Here is a 23,254-nt window from a genome sequence, read left to right on the forward strand (position 1 = left end):
TTGAGGAAGTGAAACATAAATACTGTTTATTAAAGAAGAAGCCATGTGACTGAAATCTAACAATATTCCAAGGCAAGATATGTAGTCACAGATACTAATAACTAATAACACTTCACCAATATTAACTACTAATGAATACTGGTTAATTAATCAATAAATAATAATAAACTACCAGCCGAATAACTTAAGTCTTAAGTTACATATAATACCAAACAGTACTGTGATGTGTTACTCATATTTCTAGACTTATAGAAACAAATCATTAAAAAATGTTGTTTTTCTCTTCATTTGCATTTTCGAGTGGTGTATAATGATAAGTAGTTAATATATGAGGCTTCCCCAAAAGGAAAAAGTGAAAATCTCAATTTTCATTTAAACAAAAAAAATAATAAAAACAAATTATAGTTAATAAATTGGGGCCATGGTGGCTCAAGCGGTTAAGGCTCTGGGTTGTTGCTCAAAGATTGGGGTTCACACCACCAGTACTGCCAAGCTGCCACTGTCAGACCCTTTATCAAGGCCCTTAACCCTCACAGCTCCAGGGCCGCTGTATCATGACTGACCCCAACCCCCAAGTTGGGATATACGAAGAAAGAATTTCATTGTGCTGTAACATATACTGTACATGTGACAAAAATAAATGCTTGTATTTATAAAGTAAATCTCACCTTTTGGCCTGGAATACCCAGATGACCAGGTGATCCCGATAGTCCTGGACTTCCCTATACATGTAGACAGGAATTAGGGTTTGTGTTGGGTTTAGAAATTACAAAACAAAAATTACTGTTCATGACGGTCACAATGTCCTTACTGTCAGGCATTTGTTAGTAATCTATTTGATAAGAATACAATTTATGGAGGAGAATATATGCAATTTCCATGTAACCATTCCCACTGGAGATACTCAGTGTATTTGCATAATTGCTGAAGGTGATTTTTAATACAAAACTAACCTTAGGGCCGATTTGTCCGTCTGCTCCACGGGACCCCGGTGGGCCCTGGATGCCCTGAGATGTTGAAGCAGAAAGTACACAGAGTTAAATATTTTGTGACTAGTGTGGTGGAAGAAGATAACACGCTCTGCTGACTTCATGCATTACAAGATGGCCATAGTTACTGAATGCAATTATGGCAGCAGCTAAAAAAAAAACACAGACGGTTGGCATGGATTATTATATGCCATTTTTTACAAATCATGCAATTGCTGAAGGTGAAGCAAAAACGGACATGGAGAGTTTTCAGAAATCCCATTATCAAATATTCTGTTTCCTGGCACTAGAAATGAAATGAAACATGCAATAGAACAAGAAGTACAATATCCATATCCATGATTTCCTTTTAAAGGGAATTTGGATCCTTATGTATGAGTCACGTGAATAATCACATGAGTCACATGTTAAAAGATACACACAGTAAATACACATATGGGTTTAAGACACTTGATATGTTCGATATTATTAAATTGGTACACATGTGATTACATTTTTAATCTAATAAAATAATGCGATAAAATGTCTTCTGTCAGCAGTTTTTAACTTTTTACTTTTGGGTAGAAAAATGACACCATTTTATCATCGCACTATAGTGGCTCGCAATCCAGTCTCTGACCACCAAACACTGAAGCCGCATTAAGGCAAAATTTTAGACCTAATTTGAGTCTGGATCTGTGGACAGTAAAGACGATTCAGTTTGTCACTATGGCATGTCTCTTAGTCTACCTGCCTGGGTGTTCTGAAGATTTTCAGAACTGTCGGGTAGTAATAACTGATTTTTCTTTAATGCCCTGTTTTAACAGTATTACATAGATGGAAAATAAAATTACACAGCTGAAAACCACATTATGTAGCTAGAAGTAAGGAAGCACATGCCCTTCAGGTTTGAATCAAACGAAATTTTGTATTTAAGGTGATTACTGGAGACAGTAGAATTTTATACAATATTATAGAAAAAACGGAATGCTATCAGTTTAAAAAAGGACAATCAAACTACTGTATATATATGTGAAACATGAAAGCTGCAAAAAAAATTGTACAAATCGTGTCTCAGTTCAACAGTTTCCTCACAAAAGGTTATGGCTTGCAAACAACACAATAATGATTAATGTTTATCATTAAACTATACTACAACTAGGGATGTACCGATATCACTTTTTCTCTTCCGATCCGATTCCGATACCCGATCCACTCAAAATGCTTGGATCGGCGCCTATACAATCCAAAATATCGGATCGGTACATCCCTAACTACAACTCATTAATGTATACATCTAATTCATTGTGCTCATGTGTAAGGCAAACAATCAAAAATAAATAAATACATAAATAAACATTCTAATCATATCGGTAGAGCTCTATACTCATTGACCACTTTATTAGAAACACCTGGACATCTGCACATTTATGCAGTTACTCAAAACATCAAAACATCAGAATTGGTAAAAAACAAAAACAAATGTTCTTTGTGACTGTTTGTGACAATGTTTTAGAAGAGTGTGAAAAACACTGAGCATTATTCTTTATCATAAGGAAGGACAAAGGGAAATTTCCAGATTACCTCTATCACGCTTCAAACCATGCTGAGCAGAAAAGCATCTCAGAATGAATAAAACTTTGAATCATGAGGTGGATTAGCTACAATAGCAGAAGACCACATTTGGGTTCCACTCCAGTCAGAGAAGAATAGGAATCCGAAGAGTACAGTTAAAAAAAAAACAATAGGGCCATCGGGTGAGTCTGTACCCATGATATTCTCTGATTATTGCTCTTGGCTTAAGGAAGTGGCACCTGATGTGTTCTGCTGCTGCTGTAGCCCATCCACCTCAAGTATTGATGTGTTGTGCTTGCTGAGATGCTTTTCTGCTCACCACAGTTGTAAAGATTGATTATTTGAGTTCCTATAGACTTCCTGTCAGCTCAGACCAATCTGTCTGTTCTCCTCTTATCTCTCTCATCAACAAGGTGCTTCATCCTGCAGACCCTCCACACACAGGAGATTTTTTCACTCTTTCATTCTGCATAAACTCTTGAAACAATTGTGTGTGAAAATCCCAGAGGATACGCAGTTTATGAAACATTCAAAGTAGCCTGTCTGGTAACAACAACTGTGCTACTGTTAATATCACACTTCACACTGAGGCTGATGTGAATATTACCCGAAACTCTGGATCTGTACCTGCATGATTTTATGCATTATGCTGCTGCCACATGATTGGCTGGTTAGACTAGTGAAAAAATCCTAATAAAGTGAACAATGCGTGTATAACGATAACATATCTTTAACATATAATCAGAATATGAATGTGGTTGGCAGATTTACTGAAAACTATAGATTTTTTTTATATTCTCTCTCTCTCTCTCTCTCTCTCTCTCTCTCTCTCTCTCTCATGCTCATCAAGAGTTACAATGTTAATATACAGAAACGTATCTTAATTTAGAAAATCATTTGCATTTTCTGAGAGGTGCTGAATAATGAAAGACCCTGTTTACACCAGGTTTCTCATGAATCTTGTATCTGCATCGTATCCTGATAATGTTATGCATCATCCATCATGAAACCTGTGTTGTTTCTTGTTTCCAGCTGTTTTATGCAAACAATGCTACAGCTTTTTCATATTTTTAATTTCTTTATCCCTACATTTTTGTTTTTAAGGACCAGATAATTAGTCGTTATTTATCATAAAGTGTATTAGACAGTGATTGCTATAATTTCTGACTACAGTGAACAAAAATGTATAATTGTATAAAAAAAAATAATAATAATAAATAAAACTGGGTCAAATTCTGGGGGGCACGGTGGCTTAGTGGTTAGCACGTTTGCCTCACACCTCCAGGGTTGGGGGTTCGATTCCCACCTCCGCCTTGCGTGTGTGGAGTTTGCATGTTCTCCCCGTGCCTCGGGGGTTTCCTCCGGGTACTCCGGTTTCCTCCCCTGGTCCAAAGACATGCATGGTAGGTTGATTGGCATCTCTGGGAAAAATTGTCCGTAGTGTGTGATTGCGTGAGTGAATGAGAGTGTGTGTGTGCCCTGTGATGGGTTGGTACTCTGTCCAGGGTGTATCCTGCCTTGATGCCTGATGACGCCTGAGATAGGCACAGGCTCCCCGTGACCCGAGGTAGTTCGGATAAGCGGTAGAAAATGAATGAAAGGAATGAATGGGTCAAATTCTTGTATATCTATAGCTGCCAAAAAACAAGGTGTATAGGAAAAAATCAAATCTATGTTACTTTAATAAATGCTATAACCTGGTTACATGATTGAGAACACAACATTTTAATCGTATAAAGATTATAAATAGATGAATATAACTCTTTACCAGACTACTTTGTTATTATTATATGAAAGTGGACTGCAAAAACTTTTATTAATGAACAAAGGCTTAACCATTAATTATGGCTTCTGCTTCCAACACAAAAGCTCTGGATTTTGTTCTTGGATTTATTACCGGTGACTCTTTCTGTAGTCATTACTGTCAGCTATGCACCTGAAAGTGGCCTAGCCAGCTATAATGAGGATACAGCATGGGAAGTATATTACAATGGAAAATACTTTATCTGCCTTTAATAGTTCATTTTTCTTTATACTGTAGGCCAAATGATTAAGCTGCTAGGCATTTGGGTTAATTCCAAAATGTTTAATTAAAAATTCATATTCATTAAATATTCATAATCTTTTCTAGCATGTTCATATTTTTGGTTCAGGCGTTTATTTTTATTTGTACTTTTGCACTTGTATTTTGTTTTGCTTATTATAAGCATATTTGCTCTATAAGAATTAATTTAATCCAACATAAACCTGTCGTTGAATAATCTTTACCCCTCTACAAATATGGTGTTTCACAATTCTTTATCCAATACCACAAGATGGCAGCAATGAAATCATTTAAATGAATTGAATAATCATTAAACATTGTGATATTCTATGTTGCCCAATAGAGGTCAGTCAAGGGTTTTTTCTGCCTTTCTTTCCTTTTCTTTTAGAAATCAATGCCCTGTGATTTTTATTTTTTTAAGATTTCTTTTACAAATCTTGCTTAGACTGTGTACAAATTGCCTTGTTCCACTGCAGTTGCTTAAAGAAGTAGATTTTAGACTGAATGGATGTGAACCGGATTTATTTTTATTTATTTAATTTTTAACAAATGGGTCAGTGGTTCCTAACAGAAGATCAGGTAAAAAGGAAAGGTGCAGTACTCAGGAGATATGTTCACTTACGGGAGGTCCTTTAGGTCCAGCAGATCCTTTCGCTCCAGGTAATCCTCTAGCCCCCTAAGCTCCAGACACAAAGCTAAGATCAATACCAATGTGAAACCAACATGACAACAACAACAGAGACTTTGTGGACATATATAGTAACTTTAATGCAGAATAGTGTGTCTAGGATAATGTGCAAAGAAGATCAATAACCAGTGGATAATGTAGCAAAGTGCAGGATTACAAGTATATAGTATACTTGTATATACTGTAGTCTATTTACATAAAGGTAGCGAAGAAAGGATTATTTTGAGTTGCATAAGCTGTAAACTGTTATACCTGAGGTCCACTTGGCCCCGCCTCTCCAGGAAGTCCACGAATACCCTAAGAACAACAGACCAAATCCAGTTTAATGCTGTTACATGCTAGTGTTTTGACTGACAGAACTGATGATGCATACTGTGAAGAACAGGCCCCATGATGGCCCCGTCATTAATCACAATCCTCTTCTCTAGTTTCCCTTATTACATTCATTGCCATTCCACTTCATTACCATTAATGACACTAAATTATTTCTACATTCTGGTTAAGTTATTAAAGAACAGGGAGCTTGCCAAAAAAAATTACAATTACAGACACACACACACACATAACACAATGTGGCATAACACAAGGGCTAAGAAAGTCATCATCTGTCATGAAGTAATATAAAAGATGGCATTAAACACATTAACATTCACTTTTGTTGTTTTAAAATAAGTGTAAATCTTTTGTATTTCCACTCAAACATCCTCAACCATAAAAAAGTCCCTACAGATGATAGTTCAAACAAGTAAAGACAATCATTCCATTGAGGACATTTATAAAAATCACTGTATCCAAAAAGACACCATGCATTGCAGCTGACCCCGTGCACCTTTCTTTACCCTTCTGTCTTTTTAACAGCTTCTTCCTTGAGGCTGTCATGCTCCTGAATACCCTGCTGCCAACACCCAACTGATCTGAACTGAACCTGGCATATAAACCAGGCCGACTATTTACACTTTCTAACAAAGTGTCATCTTCTGGACTGTGCTCCTGTCCTTACAGATGATTCTGCTTGTTTGCTGCTACTACAATTTGATGCTAAACAAATACTGCACAGTTCTGTCAGCTACTCAGAATATCCTCGTGATGCTCCTGTTCTCCTTTGTTGTTTGAACTGCATAATATCCAGTGTATCTCTAGTATTGTTCTGTTCTCTGTATTTATTTTCTAATACACTATATTATTCTTTCTGCTGTGTTGCCCCATGACCCTTGAACAAAAATTGAGATAGAAATAAAAAACTACCTGACTCAACTTCAACTGACATAGTGTGGAGAAAAATACAACACATGCCTCGAGTGTCCTGGTTGTTTGAAATGGTTAGTGACTTGCACGAAACCCTGCATCTAGTGGACTCAGATAGTGACAGTTCTGTAATATATTCTTATTAAATGGTAATTTAATGGACCTAATGGACTCTCAAGATATTAGCACCTGTAATGACCCTGACCTTCAAAGTATCTCTCCGAAAGCTCTGATGTACAGCATAAAAAATCTTCAATGATGTCACTACATTTTAATTATGCTGTAGAATAAGAAGGAAAAATCCATCCCCTCTCTCTCTCTCTCTCTCTCTCTCTCTCTCTCTCTCTCTCTCTCTCTCTCTCTCTCTCTCTCTCTCTCTCTCTCTCCTGATTAATGTGAGGCTCAAAGGCCCGGTTGATTAATTTGGTAGCTCAGGGGTTAAGTCATTAGGCTATGAGGCTACTGATCATGAGTGCAAATGCAAGATCATGTGTGCAAATCTGGGCATTGTTACTCTGCCTTTTTTAGGCCCTTGAAAAACCCTTTAATTGTTTAGTTGTATCCTATTTCAATTAAAAGTCGCTTTGGATAAAAGCATCAGCCAAACAAGCAAATGTCTATGTCATACTGGTGCCTGATCTTGACACACATCTACTGTGGTGGCTCCTCCAGCTTGCAGGACCTGCCTGATTCATTCTCATGTACCTCTGCTAGGTGCATATTGCACTTGTAACTCGTTTTCTAGATTGGTGTATGGTCTCACATATAAATAATATCTTAAAGATTTCACCTTTTAAATTAGTTTATGCCTAAATACTCACATTTGTTTAAATGTATAAAAAACATCTGACAATTGTAGACCTGTAAACCATACTGCAACACACTTATTAAAATTTGACTTTATAATAATCAGTTTTAAAAGAGTGATGCAGAGTGAATTAATCAATAATAGGGTATATCTTGAAGAAAATAATATGAAATAATAAATTAAATCTAGGCCAACTCACAGTTAGGAAGTGAAACAATGCTGTATTCTCAGCTCATTATTTTATATTAACTACATACAATTAAGTACAAAAGCCTAATGCCTGTATAATAACACTGCACGCTGTACTTCTTAAGCATGACTAAAATAAAGTGGTCCTTACCATTATATAGGTTCAGCACCTGATGTCTATAGTGATCCAACATAAAATGTTTCTCATAAACAGGGAATAATGATCCTTTTAGTTACATGTGGAGAAATGCGACATGAAACACGGGCCCTCTGTGCCCATAGCAAAGTTTCTAGCTTTAGGTTAATTAAGCTTAACAGATCAAGAGACGTAATTTTTTTAGGGAGGAAACATCAAGAGTTCTGTTTGCTCTTCGAGCATTTGAAAGGGAATGTGAGCAGACATGTCACTTTGAAGTGATGCCTCCCACATAACGTCTCACTTAATGAGTCATTTTCTAGTGAAAGAAGTGTGCAGATTCCTCTTAAAGCCTCATCCAAATGAGGCAGGATCAAATAGTGAGACTAAAGAGATTGCTGGGGGAATGATACTGAGAGGTAGTACTCTGTCAAAGTGTGATAGTGAGAGGGAGTTTAAGGTCAGGAATTAAATTACGTGAGAGAAATGAAACTCACCATATCTGAAGAGTACAGCATATGGCATAGTAATATAATATTATTATACTGTGAAATTACAAAGATATCCTGACTATGACTCATATACAGCCACACAGTATATATATATATATATACATACATACATACATACACTGCTTAATGCCCCTTATTGATCAACTATGTATTGTAAAGTATCTTAATAAGTAACTACAGTGAGAATCAAAATACAGGAACACTATATTACCAGAAATATGTGGACACCTGTCCATCACACCCATATTGGGGTCTTCTGCAAACTGTTGCCACAAAGTCTTTGACTGAGGTAGCATTAAGCTTTTTGGAGACAAAGAGGCACAAATCAGCATTCCCATTAGCAGGTAATTACTGTTTTTGCCCAAATATTCCAAAAAATAGTGGACAATGTTTTGCTCCCTTTGTGCTATAGCTCAGGAAGGATAAATAGAGATTAGAGCATCAGCCACATTTGATTCCATGTACAGTAAATATTTTTTTAACAGGCTACAGATGTTACAGTTAACAGATCGTCGCTGTCGGGCAGAAACCGCCTATGTCCAAATTTTGTCAATTTTATATTTTTCACATATCGATGCTATTGTATGCTGATGTATGGGTCTGTTATTTTTAAGTTATTAACCAATCTAAAGTCTTAAAAATAGCTTGCGTGCAAATGTCTTAACTCCATTGGACACTTCAACTCTCTAAGAAATCTCGTAACTCCACCTCTTCATCACTCCGCGGGAGAGCTTTGCGGCATATTAGACTAATTTCCACCTATTAGACAGCCTAATCAGCTTATCGTGTTTTGTATTGCATCACTTATAGCTCTTAAACATTTAAAATAGAGTTTAGAAAGATGTATGTAACTACAATCGTTAGCTTTGGTTAACTATTGAAGCCTTGTCTCTTGTCAAAAGACTCAACGTGACCGCAGACTTTACTGAACACTGCTGGCTGTGTGAGCAGCGACATCTGTGTCCGTACCATTCTTATAAATGACCGCATAATTTCGTATCTCCCTGCTCCCAAGTCCGATAAAACGTGACTTTGTCTGGCTTGTAACCCAAAGGTTGTGGGTTCGAGTCTCAGGCCGGCCACGACTGAGGTGGCTTGAGCAAGGATCCGAATCCCCCCAACTGCTCCCCGGGCACCACAGCATAAATGGCTGCCCACTGCTCCTGGTGTGTGTTCACTGTGTGTGTGTTCACTGCTGTGTGTGTGCACGTTGGATGGGTTAAATGCAGAGAACAAATTCTGAGTATGGGTCACCATACTTAGCCGTATGTCACGTCACTAACGGAATGTGGTAGCCTAGTGGTTAAGGTGTTGGACTACAAATCGGAAGAGTGAGTTCGAATCCCAGGTCCACCAAACTGCCATTGCTGGACCACTGAGCCAGGCCCTTAACCCTCAATTGCTCAGTTGTATAAATTGAAATAAATTGTAAGTCACTTTGGATAAGGCTTTCTGCTAAATTCTAGAAATGTTAATGTAATCACCTGGGTGGACTTCACCCCAGATTTCCTCACCCTACATCAGAGCCTGACCTCTTGTAGCTGGTGATCAAATCACCACAGCTAGTGAAAAGCCTTCCCAGAAGAGTAGAACTTATTATAAGTAATAACACTGTAAAGGGATGTTCAACAAGCACATGGACACACAACGGTTGTGATACTCAGGTGTCCACATATTCTTGGTCATAAAGTTTATATGCAGTTAAGAAAATAAGGATTGTAGTACTAACTTTACACTGCAAGATTTTGCTACTGCAGGAACATTTTCCCAAACAAAACAAAATCTTTGAGATTTTTAGCTGAGAACAGGAGTCTCAAAACACATAATGTGGCATGCTCACCAGTGGCTGATTTAGTACCACTATGACCGATGCCAGCAGATGATGAAGGTCTGGCAGTGTCACAAAATTTTGATTAAAATCTCAGTGTGATCACTTTGACAACATTCAACTAAAGCCAGTTTTATATCAAGACCTGCTGACTGGTCGTATGGGTCAATGTACTGTAGGAGCAAGGAAAATTATAATGCCAACTCAGTAGGGCTAAAATATTTTTTTAAATTTATTACACATCAGGAATGATACAGCAAGTACATGAAACTACTAACAGCTAGTCATGACATTAATGATAGCTGAAATCTAAAAATCTTATGTTTATCAATAGTTTATTAATGAAACTAGGTGTGAATGAGTGTGAGATTGGGTGCATGTGTGATATAATGCATTTCTTAACTATTACACAAACACACACACACACACACACACACACACACACACACACACACACACACACAGAGAGACACACACACACACACACACACACACAATTAAATATAGATTTTAAATTAAAGATAAACAATTAAAGATACTGCTTAATTTCTCATTTCTTAAGTTTGAAGTTTGAAGTTGCCATCGGGTTTCATCTTGTGTTTCCTTTAAATGCCAAACATTGTAAACATACTGTAAAAACTGTAACTTATAACACTAACATTTTAATTATGTTGTGTAGCTATCTTTTAATTTTTGTACTTTGATTCGACAATCTGAACTTATTCTATCTACCCTTTATTTTCTCCTCCAAATGATTTTTATCGGGTGAAAAGAATGCTATGAGAGTATTTCATCTAAACCTTTTCAAAACAATATGCCCTGATATTTTAAAGACATAAACAAACGTGTGCATGGATAACTACGGATAACGACATACTGTAAACAAACACCAATGCACGGATAACTACGATTAAGTTGCACAAACTGTCCAACATTTCAGCCGTTTTTGCACATAATGTACAATATCTCAGTCATTTGCTGTTTTTTGCACAATTCTATATATTATCCCAAGGACCTGCTGAAAAGAAACTGTGTTCATTCAAATGTTGCTGCACGAAATATTGTTTGAACATTCAGTAGTCACATACAGTATATACACTGGTCGGTCAGCGCTGTTTCTGTTTACTGTTTATTGTCTTTTGTATATTGTATTTTTTGTACTTTTTGTATTGTCTTGTAACGTATTGTCTACACTTTCTTTTGTCCTGCACTGTTTACACCAGGCTGCACAGTTGCACTTTATGTGGCTAAGACCTTGCAAGTCCTTAGCCCTGTCTTTGTTTTATGTAGCACCCTGATCCTGGAGAAACGTCGTCTCATTTCACCATGTACTACAACAGCTATATATGGTTGAAATGACAATAAAAGTTTCTTGATAATTTGTAAATATACATTATATACAAATATACAAGTAATAACATTTGTAAATATAACGTACATTTAAACTGTTTTAGACATGAAATTTTGCTTCAGTAATACAAAACCTACAGTAGTCCATAAAGTCAGAGGCTGACAATGAAGACCAAACCAGTCTTGTAAATGTTTATTTTCTGGCGAACTTCAGTGTATGTGAGCTGAGCTGGAGGGTTGTTTGCTGCCCTGTATAGGACTGTAAATGTGTTTAAACTCGATTCTGTCTGAAAGCTTTTAAATATTAAAAACTGTCTAGCCTTGTGTGAGTCTCTGTGCTGAACTCAATCTTGGCAGTCAACAAAGCTAAGACTAATTCATAACAGATGTTACGCTAGCCACATCAAGATCACTAAAGCTTAAAGACACTTGCTGCTACCACTGCTACAAATTAACCATAGAGAGAGCTCAGACATTGTACAACTCCAACAGTAATTTCCATTTCAATGCAGCTATGCAAGTGTAGTCACCTTCAATGTCTTCTCTTTTGAAGAATGTTCTACAAATAAAAAAGTACACTGAGCTTTCAGCCTACTGCTTATTTGTCATCTGTACAGGATGTTTTGACAAGCCAAGACCTTGAAGGTCCATTAAGTAAAAAGCCAGCATGTAAGTGTTGGGTAGATTGGAAAGGGAGATATTACTTGCTGACATGGTGCCATTTGTTGGTGTTTACTGTTTTGCATTTTTCTCTCAGGTTTGGAAAAAAAAATGGAGCCTCTTGCTGGAAATGCATCGACAAACAAAGCATTGACAATTAACCTGACAATCAGCATTGAGGATGGATAGATAGATCGATAGATCGATCGATAGATCGATAGATCGATAGATCGATAGATAGATAGATAGATAGATAGATAGATAGATAGATAGATAGATAGATAGATAGATTGTTGCTATGTAGTGTGTCAGCCGAACATTAAGCCATGTGGAAAGCGAACGAGACCAACACTAGATCACCTCTGACTGGATATTCTTTAGATCATTCTGAACACAGCAGGCACACTGGGTAACACATGGGTGGCTCTTAAACATATGTATCAATGATGCTGCTTTTTTGTTTTGTTCTTTTACTGAGCATCATACAGTATATGGCACTTTATTACAGACATTTACATTGTCATCCATCATTAGAGTAGGGGTTCCTAAATTGTTTATCAAGAGACAAATTTAACTGTAAACTATATATCCCACAGACCCCCTAAAAACAGATTTATTTCTTAAACTGTTTGTAAATGTGCTTATAATTGTGTTTATGTTTTAGTGCCATCAAGCATTTTTCCTTCAATTACATTATTTATAATATACAGTACATTATGTCTACGTTGTTCTAAAGTTCCCATACTATTCTATTTTGTTTCTGACATTGGCTTCTCATCATTTCCATCTTTAGACGCTGTTGTGTATAGTTAATAGGAATATTTTAGTATAGTTAAATCCTGAGCTGTAATCGGTTCTACTTGATGCATTTAGTTGTAAGGTGGCGTGTTTGGCATTTAAGAAGAAATAAGAACTTACCGGTGCACCTTGAGCTCCATCTGTGCCAGGCTGTCCATCATCTCCTTTATCACCCTGTTAAAGATAGGCAGGGATATTAACATTATATATTCTGAACTTCAGGCATTTTAACCTTTAGTAAAGACCTTTACAAGCGGCACCAGGAGACATCACTATTAACCACTGCACATCACTAATAAGCTCAAGTCCTCATGCAGGAACAAAGACTTTACTTCTTCATCTTAGGTCTAAGAGTGCACTATCCTACTTCAGATTCATCAAGTTAACAAAAGAAATAAGAAGCCGCACACAAGCAGTTAAAGCAATCTCTGTTTTCACAATACAGTCCAAAGCACGAGGCTATTTAAAGTACAGACCATTTGTTTCTTTGCAAGATGCCAAGTTTCAGTGGACACATAAAACCAAGTCTTTCATTGTGGGACGTAGATACCATGAGCTGGACCACGATCTTTCTTTCCCCTCTGTGTATCAGAACTGAATTACATTACCACATTGGTTTAGCTTTGTTAATCTTTTAGCTTTTAGCTTTTTAGCTTTGTTTAGATTTGTTTCCATGCAGACCTACAGTAAATTAACACTTTTCTGGTTTTGTATACATTTTTTCCATTTGCATCGTCTTTTTACATCATGTGTTTTATTTCATGGCATGTGTTTTAATTTACTATGCCATGTGCCTCTGTTTATGTTCTAGTTTTGTCTCTGCCCCTGTCTTTTTGGGTCGGTGCCTGATTGTGTTTACCTGTTCAGTGTTACCAACAGTTTTGTCTCGGTTCTAGTTCATCATTACTTTTGAATATAAATTTGGATATATCTCTGTCTTGCCTTACCTGTCTGCCTATGCTCTGTCACCTACTATTAACCCTGATTATGATTTATCATGTTACACTAATGTTTGAAAGTACTATTAACATTAATAGAGCTACTGTAAGTACAGTAGATGATAGATATGTTGATAGTTTTCATCTTTATTGTGAACATTTGAAAACTTTGTGTTGGGTCTGTGGTGAACTCTGAAATTGTGCTGAAATTGAGACCTCTAGGTTGCTTAATTCCACTCAAGTACAAACTGTTGTAAAAAGGGCATTATTTACATTGACATTATTTACATTGTCCAGTGTCACCCAAATGAAGATGGGTTTTCTTCTGTGTCTGGTTCCTCAAGGTTTCTTCCTCATATCATATCAAGGAGTTTGCTTTGAGACAAAGTGAATTGTTTAAAGCACAACACAAGTAATTGAATTTGGGTTAAAGTGAATAGAATACATTCAGTAGGCACTCAATCCATAATATATTGTATATTATGAAATTAGACACTAAACACTGAACTTATATTTTTATTAAATCTAACTATAAACGGCAACACAAACAACAACAAGAACAAACCCTGAGATCTGAAAAGCAGACTGATGTAGAAACCTTTTAGTAATTTTGCTGTACCAAACCCAAGTCAGTCACACAGGTCTATAACATACAATCAGGTGAATTAGTGCAGGTGGCCTGCTCTTTATGAAGGAAACTGCAGCTCTTTCAAGATGTTTGAGAGCAACTCTCCAGGGACATCACAGAGTGTATCTAGGCATTTCAGCAAAGTTGAAGTGGGTTGTGAAAGCATGCACACTTTCCTGACAAACACTCCACATGTTTGAGTGCTTTGCTGGAAAGAAGACTAGTAATTAAGATATCCTATGACGTTGTTTTCTTCAGAATTGTTCAGCCTCTCCAGGCACATAAAATGTGGCAGGCTTTTGGAACCAGTGGACAGTAAATAAATAAACACACACACACACACACACACACACACACACACACACACACACACACACACATCAATATATGTACTGTTTTATATATATATATATATATATATATATATAATGTAATGTATAATGTATGTAATATATCGTCGCTGTCGGGCGGAAACCTCCTATGTCCAAATTTTGTCAATTTCATATTTTTTCACATATCGATGCTATTGGTCACGTGGGTCTGTTATTTTTACAAGTTATTAACCAATCTAAAGTCTTGAAAATAGCTTGAGTGCAAATCTCTTAACTCCATTGGACACTTCAACTGTCCACCTCTTCTTCACTCCCCGGGAGAGCTTCGCGGCATATCCTCAAGATTAAGAGTCGCAACGAATCAACATGTCTTCTGAGGTAAATGTCTTCAAAACACTGGGCTCAAAGAAAAAAAAATCTTGACCCCCGCTAGTTCTGGTGCTCGTTTGAGGACAGGAATTTAGCGCAAGACAATCCACTGCAACGCAGACTAAACCCTGTGCATTGCAGATAAGATACGCCGTTTTTTTAATCTCCTGAAAAATAATGGTTTTGGAGATAAGAGGATACCGTCCGACACCGACGATATATATTGTTTAAAGCAGCAGTTTACTAATAGCAGAGATCAACTAGAGCTGCAATAAAATTGTTAATACCCTTGTTTAATCCCAGTACTCAAAAACTTGTCAGTAGGTGGGTTGTTAAGTGCCTTTTGCAATAGACTGGTGTATTCTTATCTCACACCCACATATAGCATACAGACTACGTATTCTAATGCAAATGTCAGATAGCAATTTCAGCTAAGATACAGTGTCATAACTGAAATTGGATTACAGTGTGTATACTTTGTCTGAGAAATGTACAGTAATGCTGAAAAAAGGAGTCAGTGAAATGCAGAAATGACTACACTGTTATTTAAAAAAACACTTACTGTACTTTCAATTAGTTTCTTTTCACTCTCACTCATTTTCTACCGCTTTATCCGAACTACCTCGGGTCATGGGGAGCCTGTGCCTATCTCAGGCGTCATCGGGCATCAAGGCAGGATACACCCTGGACGGAGTGCCAACCCATCGCAGGGCACACACACTCTCATTCACTCACAGACTCACACACTACGGACAATTTTCCAGAGATGCCAATCACCCTACCATGCATGTCTTTGGACCGGGGGAGGAAACCGGAGTACCAGGAGGAAACCCCCGAGGCACGGGGAGAACATGCAAACTCCGCACACAAAAGGCGGAGGCGGGAATCGAACCCCGACCCTGGAGGTGTGAGGCGAACGTGCTACCCACTAAGCCACCGTGCCCCCTAGTTTCTTTGCAATTCATTAGAATTTTATACAAATGAAAAATGCATAACAACTCATGTTCAACCAACCTTCTGGCTTTTAGACCAGAAAAGAACAGGTCATAAGTAAATGTACAATGGTGTAGTAAAAGTTACATCTGCATCATGTGGGGGTAACCCTTTTAGGATTGCAGTATAAAATGACTGAATCTATTGCAAGTAAAGATGAGTTTTCAACAAAAAGTTTAAGCTATTATCATCACTGACACCAAGTCAATGACTTACTGTAAGTTCAAAAGTTGCAGCGTGTCAATGTTTCTGTGGGGAAAGACACAGAAGCAATGGGAGCAGGGATGTAACATGAAAGACTGAAGACTGAACCGTTATTTTCCTTTGCTGTCAAATGTAATATAATGTAAAAGATAAACACAAAGCCTTGAGGTCCTGCTGACATCACAACGGCGTTAAAGTCTTTTGAAATTGACAAATGGTGTGGCATTCAGCTCTTGTGTATTTACAGCAATTTGTGTGTCTTTCTATTACATAGGTACAAACATTGATTTTGGCAAGCAAACAGAGTTTTATAATTGCACCCCAGTTCCACTACATAATACAGCTTCATAAAGAAAGCTCAGTGTGGCTTGGCCTGAGCCTTTCAACAAACTGTCTAAACCTCTGTTTCTCAGCCCAGCCCCTGGCGTCTGTAACCCAGAAAATGTTTGGTCTGGTACTGAGCAATTTGTTTACATGGCACAGGTGTGCTGAGAGCTGGTTCTGAATTAAAATGCAAGCTGTCTATAGAGAAAGTCTCAAGCACAAGGCTGCAAACGATTTTCTATACAGATGCAGAGCCAACATCGACCTGTAGCAATCCATACTACATTAAGACTGAGCAGGAGGTCCTGATCAACATGCTATAAATAGTGCACTAAAATAGTAAGAGCTCAGATTATCCACACACTACAACTGCTTCTGACAGAAGTGTTGTCCAAGTAGAAGATTATAGAGCTTCAAATGCTTTATCTGTCTCTCTGAAAGAACCATGTCTGATCTTGTGTAGCAGTGAAAATAACTTATGGAATTTACAGTAACTCATTTTGAACTATTATTATTGTTAGTGTTTTATTAGGTATGATGCCAGTATCATTGTGCATTTAATTAAATGGTGTGTGAGTAGTCTTTTTAAAATTGTGTACTACTGTGTTTAATTGCTGCCCCATCTGTTCTTCTTACAACTTGCTTCTGGTCATTTGGCAGCTATTCGGCATTGCAGCATTTGTATTCTGACTGTTGTTTAGTATGCACAGAAGAACCGACAAACGGAACTTACTTAATGCAAATACACACCATTTCCTTGTTAATAAGATACAATGCATTAGCACAGTTATTACCAAATGTAAGTAAACTAAAACACAACATGTTCAAGATACATATATTACTATACTATTTATGTGGAAATACATTAATACATTAGTATGAAAATATGTAATAAATTTAGTCCATCACATTTCACGTTGGATAGAAATCTGGCAGACACTAGACACTTTCAAATCGATAAATACATTTAGACACTTTATAGAGATTTATACAATTTATATCATGTGCTTGACAGGTAGATAAACATCATTTGGCATGCTGTCTTTTATTTATGAGTTCTTTAATATTTAATTCTCAAAATGAATCGATAAAATTGCATGCAATGTTTATAGAAAAACATTCATATGTAATGTTAGAAGTCTGAAAAAAGAAAGAAAGAAACCTTAAGGATTGTTCCCCTTTACCACCAAATATGAATCAATCCAGACTATTTTGTCTAAAAGTGTAGTCTGATCTACTAAACACTAAAGGCTAAAATATGTGTTGTTAATGTTGCAGATGTAATTCAGAGAACTAGGTATACACTAAAACTGTGCAAAACTGTGTTTGTTTTCTTCCCTCAACCAAAAATATGAGTTTGATAATCTGTTTTTACACCAATAGTTTTGATCTTTTTCATTATTAGCTATGCCCAATGCTTGTGATCAATTTTCTTTATTTTCTCCCATTGATAGCTCTTTGGTCTTCTTGTTGGTTTATTCTTTTTTTAATAAGTGACGTGACATACGGCTAAGTACAGTGACCCATACTCAGAATTTGTTTTCTGCATTTTAACCAATCCAAAGTGCACACACACAGCAGTGAACACACACACACACACCGTGAACACACACCCGGAGCAGTGATCAGCCATTTATGCTGCGGCGCCCGGGGAGCAGTTGGGGGAATTCAGTGCCTTGCTCAAGGACACCTCCTTCATGGTCGGCCCGAGACTCGAACCCACAACCTTAAGGTTAGGAGTCAGAGTCTCTAACCATTAGGCCACGACTTCCCCGTCATGTTGCTTAAAATGTTCCAATTTTAAGCAACAAATGCAGCCTTCACAGATGAAACCCTGGGCTTAAACCAAGCCTAGTCATTCCTTCTGTGCCATAACTTGTTTAACGATCAATTTAACAAAGCACACCTGGGCAAATAAAAAAAAAAAAAAGATATTCTCACACACATTTGATAACATGAAAACTGACTGGGTTCAAACAAATTGTGCCGTGTTGTAAGTTGTTTATATATGTCTACGTGTCTAGATGTTGTATGAAATGAAAGCTGAAATTCTGATCCATCGTGTCATTGTCATCTTTGATCTCAAAACCCAAATGCCTTTAGTGAAAAGCAAAAACAAAGGCGCTGACTTTGCCACTCCAGTACTTTTGTGGGGAGTGTATACTTTATAAAGGCATGTGATAGGAGTGTTTGAAATCCTGTGTGGAGCCACAGCAAATTTGAAATAGCAAACACTGCTTTTCTGCATGCTGAATTTAGCAGGTGGAGAAAAAGAAGTGTTTTTTCTGCTTGGCTGATTAAAATGGTTCACAGGCAAGTAATCTGTCATTTTATACCAGTAAAATGGCTACAGTCTTACTTTTACAGAACTATTAAATCAGGTGCGAAATTACAATGGATATAACTAAAATGCTATTAAAAGGTCTTTGAGATTTGAGATTAAAGCACAAAACATGCTGAGCCCAGAGCATCCATTACAATATAATTGTGTCTGTGGCAATTTTCCCTGTTTTTTTTTTCCGTGTCTTGTCTTTATAAGAAGAATAATCTGATCTGTCAGACGAATTTACTAGCCAGACATTTTGTGTACATTTGGTGTCTGAATTTGCACTTTATGTAAATTTATGTGACTTTAATGTGTTTCTCGAGGCTGAATTTAAAATAAATTGTGCTAGTATGAAAAGGAAGGATGTGAAAATAGGATTTATTGATGTGTTTATGTATGTTTATACATTTCAGTCATTTACATGTCGTGAGTGTAGGGGAGATGATGAATGTTTTTACAGTGCTGTATTGCTTGTTTGTGTGTGTGTGTGTGTGTGTGTGTGTGTGTGTGTGTGTGTGTGTGTGTGTGTGTGTGTGTGTGTGTGTGTGTGTTTGCTGGGCCTGCATTACTCCTTGCCTATAAAACCTCATCAGGAAAACCAAGAAGCCACATGAAAGCAAAGGAGTCTGAAATGGTCTAGTTATCTAACGCCTCTTTTTTAAAGGCTTTTTACAGTCCTACAACTCCTAAAATGGAAGGTGTCCACCCAGTATTCACAGCTTGAGGTTATCTGAACTGCTACTTTTATTTCCCTGTATTAGAATCGCCAATGAAATAAACTATGCCACAGCACATTTTTGCAACTTGAGTGGGTTTTTGTTATGACTGCATTCTGAGATCAAGTGAAGCAGAGACTCAACGAACTGAAAGATAAAACTCGACATGAAAAAAGAACCCCAATACATACAATCCATGGTTAGAGTAGATGTATATGAGAGTTCTTGTTTGAATACTGGGTAAATCACCGCATGAAGGGCTTACATACTGTACTTAAAAATACCAGTAATTCTGAAGAACTACAATTTGGGAGATTTGGGAGAAGCGTGTATAAATAAATATTTTTTGCATGCTGGTGGCATGCTGTTGTAATATCTATGTGGATGTTCACATGTTAATGTGACTGTATTGGTCTTTTTTTACCAGGTTCTAAAGCTTTCTTCCATCCCCCAAAATATACCAGTAGGTGAATCAGCTGCAATAAATTACCCCAAGGTGTGAATGTGTGCGCACATATAGTGTTCAGGCCCAGTGTTCCCAGACTAGGTTCTGGATCCACCACTTTCCCAATAAAGCGGTTACTGACTGACTGACTGACTGAATGCTCACTAGCTTAGACAGAAGAAACCATGACCCTTCAGTAATACAAAGAATTCAATAAAATACTCTTGATCACACACAAACACTCTCTCATTTTCTCACTCACTCATTTTCTACCACTTATCCAAACTACCTCAGGTCACGAGGAGTCTGTGCCTATCTCAGGGGTCATCGGGCATCAAGGCAGGATACACCCTGGACAGAGTGCCAACCCATAACAGGGCACACACACACACACACTCTCATTCACTCACGCAATCACACACTACGGACAATTTTCCAGAGATGCCAATCAACCTACCATGCATGTCTTTGGACCGGGGAGGAAACCGGAGTACCCGGAGGAAACCCCCGAGGCACGGGGAGAACATGCAAACTCCACACACACAAGGCGGAGGCGGGAATCGAACCCCCAACCCTGGAGGTGTGAGGCAAACGTACTAACCCCTAAGCCACCGTGCCCCCTCACACACAAACAGAACAATTTAATTGATTATGAGGTAAATTAATATAAAATTACTTCCTTTTTTCAAATATAAGGAAAATATACTGTACAGTATTTGAAATTCGCTCCAGTGACCATACTGCGGTTTTGCCTTTTTTAAAAAATGTTCTCTAAAAGATGTTAAGGAGATATTGGTGGAGTCAAAGTAGAAAGTGAAGCTGAAAAAAGAAATAAAACTGTTCAAGAAAAGAAAAGTTTAATAAAAAGAAATATGAAAAAAAGTGGCCCATGGTTGACTAATGGCTCAAATGAACACCTTCTTTGAGGTTAATTGGCAATGTTGAATATGGAAATACAGTTATAGTGCAGAATGGTATATGTACTGTATATCCATTCGATTTTGGGTCCAAATCCTTCCCTCATAAATGTAATTTATTACACACGTTTGTCCCAAAGTAACAAAATATTCTATAGAAAGAATCTCATGTTCATTAAACTGCATGAAGATTAATGTGTTACTATGATTACATTCCATTCATGTCCTCGCCAAATTAAACACATCCCTCTGCACATTTTGCCTTTTAAATCAAGGTAATTAAAACAAGGCAATCATGGCTATCACTAATTTGTTATCTGGGTGTCTCACATTGTCTCACAAAAGCAGCTTTGTACTAATCTGCTCACCCAACAGTCACCCAACTGTAACTTCTTTCTAACCCTGTGAGAGTGTACCATTTGTATTATGTTCCTTCTACATGTGTATGCAGGTATTTATTTATGTATGTAAACATGTCATGCTTATAAATTCATTTATTGGAGACTACTATTCCCAGGAGCCTCAGCCCACACCCTCATCACATTTAGTCACACTCTTATCCCCACTCACCTGATTATTGATGGAACTTACTGCTTGCAATAATCAGACTTCTCTCATTAAATAACTTTCATTGTTACTTTTGCCATTAATCCATGGTTATCTCTCTCTCTCTCTCTCTTTCATATTATATATATATATATATATATATATATATATATATATATATATATATATATATGGGTGGTGTGTGTGTGTGTGTGTGTGTGTGTGTGTGTGTGTGTGTGTGTGTATATAAATATAAATATATATATATATATATATATATATATATATATATATATATATATATATATAAATCTATCTACTGTAGGTACAGTAGGTAGATACGTAGATAGATGGATGGATGAATGGATGGATGGATGGTTGTATGGATGGATGGATGGATGGATAGATAGATAGATAGATAGATAGATAGATAGATAGATAGATAGATAGATAGATAGATAGATAGATAGATAGATAGATAGATAGATAGATAGATAGACAGACAGACAGACAGACATGCATGCATGCCCTGGACATGCATCATTCTCAGTCTGTTTTATGACAAAATGTCATGTTGCCTATCAAAATGTCAATGATACGACTATATGACAAGTATAGCTAAGTATACATAAATATACTGTACAGTAATCAGGCTTAGACAGCGTCAGCTAGTTAGATAAAACAAGACAGTCTAAAGAAAGTAGAGAGAAGGACTGACTCAGTGGAAAGCAAAACAAAGTACCACATTAATAACTCCACTGAAAATAAAAATTAAAGCCTTAAAGCAAGTGTGCAGCTTTATAAAACAGAGTAAACAGAAGTTCGATGGTTGGATTTAAGGCAAAGAAATATAACAACATATTCTTTTAGTATTTATCTTTCTCGTTTTTCCTAACAGTGTTAACAAGAGTGCAATATAGACAGATGATGAAGGGTAGGAAGAGTGAAACATACTACGTATGAAGAGGGCGGAAAGTCTTGAGATGTGACGATAGTAAGGTATGAAATGAGGGTACAGGATAAAGAGAAAGCGGATGCAAAGGCAGAGGTAGTGTATGAAAACATAATTATATGGTGCTTAAGGCAAATTTATATGAGTGAAGCATAAAAACTTTCATTTATAGAAATCTCATAAGAGTGTCATATAATGCCTCTAAGGGAAATAAAGGACATATAATTGCTCACATACTGTATAGTAATTGAGTTCCTTAACTGCTGTCTTGTTAATATTGCATAAGTTCCACTGTGCTTCCTAATTATGTACAGTGTTCAATTATAATACCTGAATATCAACTACACCTTCAAGCCTGTCACAGATGTAGCACTGAGTTGAAAACAATTTGTTAAGTAATGCATCTTTTCTCACTAAGATAGAAAAGAATAATGATGTCACTGATTTTTTGTATAATATGGACATGAATGAAAGGAACCATGATACTACTTTCCAAATTTCACATTCAAACACACACTAACACCCACATCCATACACACACCAAACCCACAGTATGACTTGATTTAAGTTTAGCTGTAAGAAATAACAGATCCTAAACTGTACTGGAGGGCAGCCATGACATCTGACAAACGCAACAAACCATCACTTTCCAAAGCTGTGTTAAATATAGGTCTCATTCACACCACAATCCATAGGTATTGTATGAACTTACACATTAAATTAAAACTAGTGTACTGTATGTGCACAGCCAGATATACAGCTC

General features: G+C 37.0%; 1 protein-coding gene across 1 annotated transcript in view; it reads right to left on the bottom strand.

Moving 5' to 3' along the window:
- The window catches only part of si:dkey-225n22.4 (collagen alpha-1(XXI) chain), a 56,438-nt gene that overhangs the window by 9,324 nt on the left and 23,860 nt on the right, over positions 1–23,254 (bottom strand). The window contains exons 16-20 of the mRNA XM_047810726.1: positions 12,922–12,975; positions 5,528–5,572; positions 5,210–5,263; positions 954–1,007; positions 669–722 (exon numbers count right to left, since the gene is read on the bottom strand). Of these exons, the coding sequence (XP_047666682.1) occupies positions 669–722; positions 954–1,007; positions 5,210–5,263; positions 5,528–5,572; positions 12,922–12,975 (261 nt within the window). The remainder of the gene's footprint in view (positions 1–668; positions 723–953; positions 1,008–5,209; positions 5,264–5,527; positions 5,573–12,921; positions 12,976–23,254) is intronic.

Source organism: Tachysurus fulvidraco, chromosome 3 (genome assembly GCF_022655615.1).
Source record: "Tachysurus fulvidraco isolate hzauxx_2018 chromosome 3, HZAU_PFXX_2.0, whole genome shotgun sequence".
Taxonomy (NCBI): domain Eukaryota; kingdom Metazoa; phylum Chordata; class Actinopteri; order Siluriformes; family Bagridae; genus Tachysurus; species Tachysurus fulvidraco.